This window comes from Aspergillus japonicus (genome assembly GCF_003184785.1).
Source record: "Aspergillus japonicus CBS 114.51 unplaced genomic scaffold BO86scaffold_83, whole genome shotgun sequence".
Taxonomy (NCBI): domain Eukaryota; kingdom Fungi; phylum Ascomycota; class Eurotiomycetes; order Eurotiales; family Aspergillaceae; genus Aspergillus; species Aspergillus japonicus.
In genome coordinates this window covers 1-12,468 of record NW_020291720.1, presented here as the reverse complement: position 1 = coordinate 12,468, position 12,468 = coordinate 1, and the positions used below count along the sequence as shown (strand labels likewise).

General features: G+C 54.0%; 6 protein-coding genes across 6 annotated transcripts; 4 read left to right on the top strand and 2 right to left on the bottom strand.

The window, feature by feature from the left end:
- The first annotated feature begins 198 nt into the window (after positions 1-198).
- BO86DRAFT_413471 (ESCRT-III subunit protein DID4) lies at positions 199-1,846 on the top strand. The gene is made up of 5 exons (XM_025674743.1): positions 199-298; positions 421-635; positions 796-856; positions 947-1,207; positions 1,296-1,846. Exons 1-5 carry the CDS (start codon positions 293-295, stop codon positions 1,422-1,424), a joined length of 672 nt encoding a protein of 223 aa, XP_025522872.1. The 5' UTR covers positions 199-292; the 3' UTR covers positions 1,425-1,846.
- Positions 1,638-4,029, bottom strand: BO86DRAFT_235167 (Protein kinase domain-containing protein). Its single transcript, XM_025667041.1, has 4 exons — positions 3,485-4,029; positions 3,386-3,415; positions 2,808-3,319; positions 1,638-2,691 (listed from the first exon to the last, which is right to left on the bottom strand). The coding sequence occupies exons 1-4, from the start codon at positions 3,930-3,932 to the stop codon at positions 1,831-1,833; spliced, it is 1,851 nt and encodes a 616-aa protein (XP_025522871.1). The 5' UTR covers positions 3,933-4,029; the 3' UTR covers positions 1,638-1,830.
- Positions 3,921-4,760, top strand: BO86DRAFT_235191 (uncharacterized protein). The gene is made up of 2 exons (XM_025667042.1): positions 3,921-4,308; positions 4,370-4,760. Exons 1-2 carry the CDS (start codon positions 4,054-4,056, stop codon positions 4,586-4,588), a joined length of 474 nt encoding a protein of 157 aa, XP_025522870.1. The 5' UTR covers positions 3,921-4,053; the 3' UTR covers positions 4,589-4,760.
- Positions 4,761-5,919: 1,159 nt separating this feature from the next.
- On the top strand, positions 5,920-8,329 carry BO86DRAFT_393031 (uncharacterized protein). The gene has a single exon (XM_025672933.1). It carries the CDS (start codon positions 6,084-6,086, stop codon positions 8,043-8,045), a length of 1,962 nt encoding a protein of 653 aa, XP_025522869.1. The 5' UTR covers positions 5,920-6,083; the 3' UTR covers positions 8,046-8,329.
- A 115-nt stretch (positions 8,330-8,444) lies between these two features.
- BO86DRAFT_393030 (triose-phosphate isomerase TPI1) lies at positions 8,445-10,142 on the top strand. Its single transcript, XM_025672932.1, has 6 exons — positions 8,445-8,748; positions 8,854-9,133; positions 9,218-9,292; positions 9,418-9,530; positions 9,600-9,814; positions 9,870-10,142. The coding sequence occupies exons 1-6, from the start codon at positions 8,711-8,713 to the stop codon at positions 9,896-9,898; spliced, it is 750 nt and encodes a 249-aa protein (XP_025522868.1). The 5' UTR covers positions 8,445-8,710; the 3' UTR covers positions 9,899-10,142.
- A 29-nt stretch (positions 10,143-10,171) lies between these two features.
- BO86DRAFT_393029 (mitochondrial distribution and morphology protein 10) lies at positions 10,172-11,929 on the bottom strand. Its single transcript, XM_025672931.1, has 2 exons — positions 11,680-11,929; positions 10,172-11,624 (listed from the first exon to the last, which is right to left on the bottom strand). The coding sequence occupies exons 1-2, from the start codon at positions 11,774-11,776 to the stop codon at positions 10,216-10,218; spliced, it is 1,506 nt and encodes a 501-aa protein (XP_025522867.1). The 5' UTR covers positions 11,777-11,929; the 3' UTR covers positions 10,172-10,215.
- Positions 11,930-12,468: the final 539 nt, after the last annotated feature.

The window sequence follows — 12,468 nt, the reverse complement described above, 5'->3', positions numbered from 1 at the left end:
TATTATCGGTATCAGAAATGTATTCAGCACCCTTTTGTACGGGTAACGCCAGTATCAGCAGTACAATACACTAACTCCGGCTGGCTGGCCTTGATGTCACTTGCGGCTGGTCGTCCCTCACAGGCTCACTCACTAAGGTTACCTTACTTATCAACAACACCACCACCACCACCACCACCACCACCACCACCATTACCACCACTACAATCCCCAATCGTCCGATAATCCCTCTTCCCTCCTCCCTCTCCTTCGAACGTGGTGTGATCCCAATCCTGCCTACAACACCAGCACCATGAACGTAAGTTCTCTCACCCAACCCTTCCAATCAAACCTACATGTCCCGAAGTGTCGCAAAATCACCCCACCTCCCCTCAACCCTCCCAATCCCTAGCCCCAAATCCTAACCAAGAACACTCCCAGATCGTCGAATGGGCCTTCGGCAAGCGCATGACGCCCGCCGAACGCCTCCGCAAACACCAACGAGCCCTCGACCGCACCCAACGCGAACTCGACCGTGAGCGTGTGAAGCTCGAGAACCAGGAGAAGAAACTCATCCAGGACATCAAGAAGAGCGCCAAGAATGGGCAGATCGGGGCCTGCAAGATCCAGGCCAAGGACTTGGTGCGCACGCGGAGGTATGTTTCCGGAGCCTAGTCACACACAGACACAAGACACGATGCACACGCTCTTCTCTATCCGTATCCGTACATTGTTGCCAGCTGTGAGCTACGCCATGCGATCTACGATCTGCGATGCTTGGAAGAAAGGGTGTCTGATGCGATGAGGAAAAAACAGGTACATTCAGAAATTCTATCAAATGCGCACGCAGTTGCAGGCGATTTCGTTGCGGATTCAGGTATGTCTTTGCGGTCTCGATGGACTGGTTTGGATTGTTGGGGGAGGGTGGATTGGGGTTCGGATGTCAACTAACATACCCAAACACTAGACGGTACGGAGTAACGAGCAGATGATGCAGTCGATGAAGGGGGCGACGATGCTGCTGGGCAGTATGAACCGGCAGATGAACCTGCCGGCGCTGCAGCGCATCGCGATGGAGTTCGAGCGCGAGAACGATATCATGGACCAACGGCAGGAGATGATGGACGATGCGATCGATGAGGCGACGGGCATGGAGGGCGAGGAGGAGGACAGCGAGGATATCGTCAAGGAGGTGCTGGATGAGATTGGCGTGGACCTGAGCCAGGCGGTGCGTGATAGTCCCTCTGTTCCCCACCTATGGGGATGCGTGTGTTGTGGTGGTTTCCGTATACTAACTCCTCCTTCCTGTCATCTAGCTGGGGGAGACGCCGACGGATATACAGAAGACGGCCGTGGGTGAGGCAAGAGTCGCGCAGCCGATCGGGGCCGCTGGCAACGCAAGCGATGATGACTTACAGGCAAGACTAGATAGTCTTCGTCGCTGATGATATGACACGAGTCGCTACTGCTGTGATGTCTCTTATTTTTGCTTTCTTCAAGTCTTGTTTCTGCCTTATTTCTTGCGCTGTTATCACGTTTGTGGCTAGGGGTTTCGGGATCGGGCATAATGCATCTATCATTCTTCCAAGGCTTAGCCTTGTACGTGTATAAATCTATACTTTTCTGTCGTCTCTCATGACCTAATCTTGCCTCTATGCTCCAGGTAAAGCCCACAAATACCAATGCAACGGGCTCAAAAACTATTCTACAAACCGATATTGAAGCATTCCGCCCACCCCGGAGACATCCATGCTTTGCCGAGTTAAAGAAACACCACATATCATCAAGCAATGCCTTCCGACGAGGAGGAAGGGGGGAAAAGAATAAACAAAACAATACAGCCATCCACGCCTATTCTTCCATTTGGTCGCCATCATTGTCTGCGATAAGCTGGCTGACTTCTACCGCTATTTGAACCAGGTTTTGTGCTTGCCGCTGAGCCTGGAGTTGAGCTTGGAGCTGAGCCTGGAGCCGCGCCTGCTGTGCCTGCTGCTGGGCTTGCTGCTGGGCCTGCTGTTGTGCCTGCTGTTGCGCCTGCTGCTGGACCTGTAGCTGTGCTTGCTGCTGAGCCTGCTGCTGAGCCCGCTGCTGTTGCTGCTTCTGTGCGAGATCTTCTCTCTCCATCCTTGTCCGGTAAATTTCACGATTGGTGACCGGCCGCTCGAACGTTCCGGGATCGTCATTCTGGTAGAGCCACTGCCCGAACCACACACAGGACTCCAACTCGGGCAGCGTGGGTCGGTCCCCGGGGTCCTTGGCGAACATCATCAGCATGGCGTCGGCGCAGTCCTGCGAGAGCGTCTCCGAGACCGGCAGCTCCTTGTTGACGACCCGTTTCCGCCGCTCTTTGGCCACGTTCAGTCGCGCGATGGTGGTGGTGCGTTTGCTCCCGGTGAACCCGTATTGCCGCCAATCAGACACACAACAGAGTCCATTGTCCCACTCGGGGTCCTCCCAGGGCGCGAATCCGTGCAGCAGCTCGTAGATGTTCGAGGCCAGCACCCACAGGCCGACCATCCGCTGGTCGTGGGGGAGCTTGATGTAAAACTGCCAAAAATTTCTCGCTTCCTTGACATAGTCGGGCTTGAAGAGCTCGAGGGCCAGTTCCGGTGTAAGGCTGCCTTCGTAGGCGGGTACGTAGGTGTATTCTTCCTTGAGGTAGTCGTCATTGGTGAGTCCGAATGTGTAGAGTCCCATGTCGATGATGATGGTCTGTTTGGATCCGATTCGCGAGTGAGCAGTCGATCATATGGGAAGGAGAAAAGATTACCGGGACTCCCGCACAAAGAAGGAAGCATGGTGGCAAGGCAAAGGGTGAAATAACGTACGTTCAAGTCTTCTTCTAGGATGAAATTATCGTTCTTGAGATCGTCGTGGCAGATATGCATGTCCCGCAAATAGGCGACCCCCTCCAGGAGTTGAGATGCAATCTTGCAGACCATGTGCGCCTCCAGTCTCGTCTCCTTTTTCAGTATGAGTTGACTGGCGGTGCAAGCCTTGAATCTCCGCGCGAGCAATTCGTCATATTCAGGGTTTTCGGGAATGTAAGAAGCATCGGCAACGGCCCGATCGAGGTGGGCGGACATCACGATGGCCTGGTAGACTAGGTGGGTGTAAACCGAGTCAAGGGTCGGGAACCGGTTACACTCGTTGGTTAGAAGCAGAATATACGCCTCAACTGGGATGTAGTGGTGTTCCTGGTCCTGTAAGAATAAGGGCGCCACTACGGGTGAGGGTCCAATCGCGCCGACAACCCTGACTTTCTCGTGATAGTTCACTGTTGTAGCGATTGTAACCAGGTTCTCCACCTTAATAGCGTACAAGCGACCTTCATCGCCTCCTAACAGAGAATTATCAGTCAAATACCGCTCCATACAGTCGCATAATACTCTTGGGGACAACTTACTTTTATGGGCAAGGAGGACAATACCGTAACCTAGTGAAGAAAAGGGTCAACGGTGAGCCGAGAGCACTTGCAGGACAGTCCCAAATGGGGAGGACATACTTCCACTGCCGATGATGCCCCGGATAACGAAGTGTTGTTCCTTCAGGATCTGGCATAGAAACTTCCATCTGGAATCTATCTTCCCCTCCTCGTCATCACTGCGTATTTCAAGTTCCGGGTGCTGCAGAAGCCGAGTCTGGTACTTGTGGCTATCGAATCTCTCGCCGCTATCCGGATTGGTGTGCCAGCATTGGGATACTTCTGTTTCCCGAGCAGCCAAGGCTGCATTGTAGCGACGGGAGAGAAGTTGATGAAGGTCTGGGAAATTGTTCGCGAGTTCAGTCCCGGGTTCCAGGAGATCATGGATGACTGCAGCAAATTCTGAATCGTATCTCGCAATGTGGCGGTAACTATCGGTGTACGCAGGATCGCGCTTTCTATCACCGACAATCAGGTCAATAAGGTGTCGAAAATCATAGCCCCATTTTCGTACTGGAAAGCTACTCATAGTGACTCTCGGTAGTGGTTTAGATCAGTTCGTGGTTCTGTTGAGCAAGGGCCATATAGTGTAGTATTCGTCTGGATACCCCTCCTGGCCCAGAAAGCCAAAGGGGGGGGCTCGATTTTAAATGAGTTCTCATAGTCCTCCTAAGAGCAGATTAAAAGAATTGTCAGGAAGAAAGCAGGTAATGCTGGAGAGATTCAGGAAACAATGGCTTCATTCTGGTGATGTTGAAGAGTACGGCGGGAATACAAAAGCTGGCGGTCAGTGTGTGAAAGCCATTGCGGCAACAGTCCATTGTGTCGGTTGCCTCGACACAAAGCAGGAACAAGGACATGAAACCGGTGGCTCAACAAAGAAGCCGGAACTCTTCCTAGAATTGATAAAGAATTCATGAGCGTCAGGTCACAAAGTTCACAAAGAACTTATGGATACCGGCAGACCTAAAAAAGCAACAATCCCCATGTCTTTACTCGTCTTTGTCCATGCTATCGCATTCTTGCATTTCACCTTCAATGAATTCTGACTCTAAAGAGCAGGCAAATGGAATAAAGTCTGATAGTCGCCATTCCATCATCCGAAAGACTAACGTAGGAACAATGCGAGACAGAGAGACCAATGATGACGGACCCTTCAGCTGGGCTCACATCGCTCGAACCTGAAGTGTCTGCACCTGCAGGAGTGAGGAGGTGAGTCACACCCCGACTGGCCTATCAGCATGTCCATCTACAAAGAGGATTTGCGCGTCTTGCCGTGGCTGTCGCCTGGATAATGCTGGTGGGAGTGGATGAACTGGGCACGCCTGTACGGAGTATGATGGAAGAAGATTCGCAACCACCCACCAACACGGTCAGGGTCTCCTCCTATGTGCGTAGACTAGATTTCCTAAGAATAGGAAAGCCCCCGATTGCAGTGCGGATGCTTGCAGAACTGAGCTACTCAGAAATTGGGAGCAGCGGAAGTGATGGAAGTGGGTGAAGCACTGAAGTATGTCGCGCCGCGTCTATGGCATCTTCCATACATATGCAACGCGATAAGGGATCCACCTGGCTTGTGGTGAAGTGCCGATCCATGTGTTCCTGTCCAATGTCCGTTGAGGGTGGAAGGATGGCTTGTAGTTGTTTTGCACCTCTGCAGCAGGGCGCTTTAAGCGCCACAGTGGCTTGGCTGCATGATCCTGACCGTGCAAGTCCCCCCGCCACCCAATCGACGAACACCTTCGTTGGATGTGAGTGTTGGAACTGGTCGCTGAGTGGTTAGGCAGGCTACAAAAGAGCTAGGCTTTCTGTTGCCTGGACTGAAAATGAGCCACTCTGCAGGTAAATGCAGGCAAAGGGGGTGCAGCTGAGGGTTTTCTCTCTAGCAGTACTCCGTACCTCCCTAGGTAGTTATTAAGCATTGTGAATCCAACTTCACTTTTGGCATACGGCATAGCGGGCTGTTGGTGTTTCTCATCCCCTGCATAGCCCCAATTTCAGATTTCATTGCGGCTGAGGCGTAAGAATACTAATACGAGGCCGTGGTCTTCGGAGGTGACGAAGGCGACAAAAGAAAAGAAACCACGGAATACAGAAAAGGCGGCAGCGAAATTACATTGAATTCAATTCAGCCTGACTCTTCATCGTTGCCCGGGCTCTTTTTTTTTTACGCCCTGCAAATGTCACCGGCGCGTTGCTCTTCGATAGGATGGATGGATGGGGATGGGTGATCAGAGAGACAATCAGTCAGGCAGTCAGTAAAAGCAAATCATGACTTACCTGTATTTACTTTCGGGGGATTTTTTTTTTCTGAGAAAACCTTGAGGTTCGGGGATTCTCTCTAATGACAAGGCAGAACGCAACGAGCGTCTGCCCGGTCTGAAACATTCTTACAGCTTGTTTGCCGGACGTTGGAGTGCCGGGGACTGACTCCAGTCCGCTTCACGGACTTCCTCCCTCAGTATATATGACGCACGCATGTGTGCTGAATATTCCCCCCCGCCCCCCTCCCCCCTCCCAACGTTTGCAGCGGAAAATATCCGCATATCTCGTCGTTGAGGCCCCGGTTACCTCTTGTCGTCTCTTTAGTGCTGTGACTCTTGCTTTTTCCATCCTCAGACTCACTCTTTCTTCGCTGTGATCCCATCCATCCTCTCCAGACGGAGCCGCCTCTTACAGTATGGCGAAGATCAACTCAGACAATCGGGTTCCACCTGTCCCTCCAGTTCCCCCAGTCCCTCCTATGCATCACCCACCTGTTCAATCGAACGAGCAGCCTCGTATAGTATCGCTCAACCCACAAAGCCAAGCGAGTCCAGACTACTTGATCAACTCCATGAACCGGCTCCATGTACAGACCGAGAGGGCTTCCAGCAAGAACACGCAGAAGCCAGGAGGCATAGCTGCCATGAATGACGTTGATGCTGCCGCTCCCCTCTTCTACTTGGGGTATACCTTCTTCAAGGCCAACCCCACCCCCGGGAAGAAGAGCACCTGGAGTCAGGTTGAGAGAGCGAAGATGCACCTCAGCCAATCAGACTTGATGAACATGGTGGTCAACCGGACCAAGAAGCTACCCGTGGCCGAGCAATACCATTCTTTGTCCAAAGTGAAGCGGGCCCACGTCGACCAACTGATTCACGAGCTCAGGTCCAGCGGTCCCCGCTTCGAATGGACTTGCGTCTATGTGAAGGAGGACGAGAAGCCTGTTAGGGGAAAAAATTCTCGACGCGGTGATTATGAGACGGTCTCGTTAGAAGTCATCATCTTGAAGAAGGCGGCAAGTTTAGTATACCCGCAGGTTCCAGTCGATGAACCTGTGGAGAGAATAGCCCCTACCAGAGGCACCTTTCAAATGCCTACCAGTCATATCCTCTTCAATAAGGAACCCAGGCTGAGCCATACTGTTCCTCCAACTGATCCGTCGGCTAGGCACGCAGGACCTGCTGTTCACCAGGGGCCTGCCGTCCATCAGGGGCCCGTCCATCAGGGGCCTGCCGTCCATCAGGGGCCTGCCGTCCATCAAGGGCCTGCCGTCCATCAGCGACCTGCCGCCCATCAAGGACCAGTGCCAGCAAACATGGCAAATATCCAGCAGCCACAGCCTTCCAGGCTGAACCAGCAGCCCCTACCTCCTGCACCACAGCATTCATTCCCGACAGGAGTACAGCGGCCTACCCCTCAAGAGCAATGGGCGGCCTGGATACAGCAGGGAATGCCGCTTGCTGCGCACCCACAGCATCGTCCTTCTGCGGAAATTCATGATCCTGCAGCTCCCATTACAGAGCACGAGACGCAAAGGGTCATCCCACAGATGCCGGCCATGTGGAATGATCCTCGAGGAGCTTCTGTCGCACCGGGTACGGTCCACCGAGGTCCCAATGTTCAACTCCAACCTAGCCCTTTGAAGCCACCCGAGATGCATGAGCTGGGTAAGACCAGGGTCCATGCCCCGGCGCATCCTAAGCCTGATCACTTGAACGCAGCAATGCCCGTCGCAGAGCCAGAGACAGACTTAGGCATTGAGTCGAGTAGCGTGGGCGATGGGGAGTCCGAGTTCGACTTTGACGACGAAAGTTCACTGTCCGAGGGCTCTGATGAGGAGTCAGAAGCTGATGAAAACCCTCAACCTCAACCATGGCGAGGCAGTCTCTACCGGCGCCATTCGGCCCCCAGCACCAAGCAGGTTTATCGAACGCACTATCGCAAACAGCCTCCGAAAAGCAGTTCAAATCAGGGGACAGGTCGCAGTGGTTACCCTGCTGGCTCCATTGATGTGGTTCCTGCCAAGAGTATTCACAACGACCCTAAGGTCATTCTGAGCCGAGAAGCTACACGGCCGGCCCGAGAACGGCCCAAGGTTATCCAGGCGCCTGCTCCTCCCGAAGGGTTGGACATGCAACAACTGGTCGAAGAGAGAATTGGCCGCTATGATGGCGGACGGATGCGAAACGATATTCGAACCCGGATGTTGGACGATCGGGAGGCGCGACTGGAGCATCGCGAGAGACTATTAGACCTCAAAGCGCGGGTCCTGGAGGAGGAGTGGGACAGTGCAGGTTACCTGCCCCGACGCATGTCACTCCGTGACTCAGGGTCATTTTATCCCCGACGATATCGTCCGTTGGACGATCTTCGCTGAGTCCCATGCAGCAATTCAGTTTAATTGTGAGGGGTGGATCGGGAGTTTGTTTTGTCCGGTTAAGTTCTCCGTTTAATTTTCGGGCGTATCCTCGGGTGAAGGGGGGGGATGTGGGTATGCTATAACGTCATTGCAGCGGGTGTGTGTTTAGTTTCCAACACGAATTTAGTTTGATGGATACACCTGGACTCGATTGAGGCACATGAATTGAGGAGAAGTGAAGTAGCAGACAGACTTTGCAGGTCACGCGGATTGTTACCCAATTGCAGTAGGGCGAAACGAGTAGGTAGAAGAATGGATGCAGAAGAGGGAGGGGGGGAGGTTGCCAGCTCAGAGGAAGTAAGAAAGCGACTTATCGATAAGCCCCGCCATCGACCCTCCTCCCATAGCCATACACCCACTCACTCAAACCCAACCCTTCCCTTTCGCTCACACCGGCCCGAGCCCCGCCGTGCTTCTCTCTCCCCCCTCCGTGTTTCTCTCGTCTTCCTCGTCGTCATTCATTTCTTCTCGTCTTCCTCTTCTCTTCTCCTTCTCTTCTTCTTCTTCTTCTTCTTCTTTTCATTCTTTCCTCCATACTATCCCTACTTCCAATCCACCCTCCCACTATACCCCTCTTCCGTCTCTCTTCCCATCTCTTCCACTCACACACCCAACCCTTCAAGATGCCTCGCCAATTCTTCGTCGGTGGTAACTTTAAGATGTATGACCTTCCCCAATCCCTTTCCAGCTTGCAGCAGCAGCAGAAAGGAAAACAAACAAACGATGTGGCTGCAGAACATTAAACTAACACTCATCCCCAACCAAGGAACGGTACTGCCGAGAGCATTACCTCCATCATCAAGAACCTCAACGAGGCCAAGCTCGACGAGTCCGCCGAGGTGGTCATCTCCCCTCCCTCCCTCTACCTGCTCACTGCCCGCGAGGCCGCCTCCAACAAGATCGGCGTTGCCTCCCAGAACGTCTTCGACAAGCCCAACGGTGCTTTCACCGGTGAGATCAGTGTCGAGCAGCTCAAGGATGCCAAGATCAACTGGACCATCATCGGCCACAGCGAGCGCCGTGTCATCCTGAAGGAGAGCGACGAGGTATGTTTCCAGTGCCCCAATTGCCATCCCGCCCGCATCATAGGTCAATCCCCAATGGCCTGGGCTAATCTCTTCGTCTGCTAGTTCATTGCCCGCAAGGTCAAGGCCGCCATTGACGGTGGCATCAGTGTCATCTTCTGTATCGGTGAGACTCTTGAGGTATGTTGTGTGGATCCCTTTGGGTAGTAGTGGCACCACTACCCCACCCCACTTTGTAGCTTAACTCTCCATTGAGCTAGTAGTTGACCTCGATGGTGGTATGCTGACATGTTGGGGGTCTACAGGAGCGTGAGGCCAACAAGACCATCGATGTTGTCACCAGACAGCTCAACGCCGTCGCCAAGGAGCTCTCCAAGGAGCAGTGGTCCAAGGTTGTCATTGCCTACGAGCCCGTCTGGTACGTTGCATCTTATCCCAAGAACCCCATACCCAGAGTCGAGTTTCAGAATGCTGACATTTCCCACAGGGCCATCGGTACCGGCAAGGTCGCCACCACCGAGCAGGCCCAGGAGGTCCACGCTGCCATCCGCAAGTGGCTCTCCGAGGCCATCTCCGCCGACGCTGCCGAGAGCACCAGAATCATCTACGGTGGTTCCGTCAGCGAGAAGAACTGCCGCGAGCTGGCCAAGGAGGCCGATGTCGATGGTTTCCTCGTTGGCGGTGCCAGCTTGAAGCCTGCCTGTACGTTCTTCCTCCGTTTGATCATATTCAGGGTCGTAAAACTAACATCCACCAGTCGTCGACATTATCAACGCTCGTCTGTAAGCACTTACGACTCTCGTCTGATAACGTGATATGATACCCGATCAATGTGCCAGCAACGTCAATCCCCTAATCCGACATGCTGGCCCTGCTGGTAGGGGCTAATGTGTAAAAGCATCTCCCTCATGCAAGGCGGGGTACCACCTCCCCTCCCGCCTTGACTATATGAAAGTGCATATACCGATGAGGACTATGTCCATTCAAAATACCACAAAGATCTATAATTTTCTAGTCATCAATGACCAAGTCCAAATAGCTTCTACGCTTCGTAAAATCCAGTAATTTAGTATATACACAGCCTCTCAAATAGCCGAAAACTCTCAAGAAGAGTACAAGACTGAAATCCCGAACCCATGCCAATAAGACTTCCCGACCCCGGCACTACCACCACCGGAGCTCTGCGCTCCCGCCGCACTCATCGACGACAGCGACGAGAGCGACGAGGCAAACGAGCTCGGCCCCAACCCCACACCGGCACTAACCAACAGCTCCTTGACGCGGCCCTCCCACAGCAACCGAACATTCCAGGACTGATCCACGCGGATTTTGAGGACCGATTCATTTGCGTCTTCTTCTCCGGTGGCCTTCTTGCCTGTGTGGTGTTGTTGTCCTAGGGGATCCCTTTTGGGGACGGGAGGAGGAGGAGGAGAAGAAGGCAAAGGGGGGTGTCTCTCGCCGCGCATCTTCCGCCTCGCCCATTCGAGCCCATCGTCATCGTCGTGACCATCCGCGGGCGCCGCGCGCCGGCTCTTCCGCCACAGTTCCATGCCGGCGACCATCTCGCTCTCCCAGCTGTAGACGTTGAAGCCGAAGCGCGAGCTGAAGGCCAGGTTGGGCGAAGCGCGCAGGGAGTAGGTCGTCGAGAGGGAGCCGGTGAGTGGGGTGAGGGTTAGCGTGAGCGTGTACGGGAAGGTGGAGATGGGGTTGTTGCTGTTGCTGCTCGCGCTGCTGTTGGACGAAGAGGGCGAAGAAGAAGGCACATCGGTTGCAGCGGGGAGGGTACTGAACCGTAACCCTGTGGACATGCCGATCAGCGAGGAGACGGGGGAGTAGTAAGCTTCCGCACCGGCGGAGAGAAGGGACAATGGCTGGGTTGATGCGGTGGTGGTGCCGGTGGACGTGGTGCGGGGATCCGGGCCGAAGTTCCAGAGGCCGCGCCAGCCGAACAGGGCGTTGTCCGTGCTGAAGAGGTACTCGTTGCTGTATTTGCCGGTGTTGTGCGAGAGTTGTGTGAGGAGGGAGGCCTGCGGGGCGGATTTGGACAACGGGGGCCCCCGCGTGGAGCAGACGGCCAGGGAGAGCTGCATGGTGGGGGAGATGCGGCGGAGGAAGAGGGCGTTCAGGGTGGTCGGTGGGGGGAGGTGAAGGGTGGCGTGGAATAGGGTGGCCTTTTGGGAGCGGCCATGGTTTCTGAGGGTGGTGGTGCTGTCGTTGTCGCTGTCGTTGCTACCTGGGAGGTTGTTGAGGTCGTCGAGGATCGAGTCGACGCGGAAGTTCTCGATTGGGGCGACGGGGGCCTGTACTTGTCTGTACCCGGGGGAGAGCTTGCGGAGGGGGATCAAGGAGCTGCGGCTGGCGGCGTGGTTTAGGGGCACCGTGCTGAAGAGGTAGGATACCGAGCCATCGATCAGGCCAACGGTGCCGAGGGTGTAGCTCGTCGCGAAGTGCGGCGTGGACAGGGAGGAGAGATGGACGCGGAGACGTTCCGGAGTGGAAAAGTCAAGGAGGGCTGGGCGATAAGCATCAGCATAATGACTTGGAAGGGGTTGCCAGGCGGGACACACACTGCGCAGTGGCTGTCAGTGATGAATATGAATTGTCGCGGTTCCAGTTGGTCGCCTCGGCGAACGCAAGTTGGATGTAATCCATGAAGTCGAGCATTGTCGGGGATAGAGACAAAGAGGCTCAATCAATTGTGTGTCAGCAAATCATTCGCTCAGCATGTAAGCTTTACGACATGCTGATTCGTCTTCTCAAAAGGCCTTTGCCCAAACCAAAGCGCAGAAGATAAGATGGAGCGTAGCAAGTCGAACGATGACGAACCGGACGAGGAGAAAGACTTCCCCATCAGCTCGTTTCTCCAAGCGGACTAGCGGGGAGTCGGGGCGGATAAGACCCCGCGTCAACGATAATCCGGCTGTTATCAAAAGTCAAAAGACAAGAAAAAAATCACTGGATGGGAGGATCCACTTCACTTCCAGAACCCCGAGTTCATATTTAATTTCTGCTTTTCCCTGCCCTCCATTCTGCATCATATCCAGGGGAAACGAAACAATCGCCTCTAAGCTACGACCCTTCCATCTAACTAATTCCTTTCACCCCACACCGAGACAATGCCCCGTTCCAAGCGTGCCAGAGTCGTGCACGAGTCCAAGACCGCAAAGAAGTCGCACAAGGAACAAACCAGACGCCTATACGCCAACATCCGAGAATGCGTGGAGAAATACGACCATCTGTTTGTGTTTGGGGTGGATAACATGCGCAACACATACCTGAAGGATGTGCGTACGGAATTCGCTGATAGCCGGTAAGTCCAGTCCAGTTCCATGCAGCCCAACCAGTCCTTTACAACT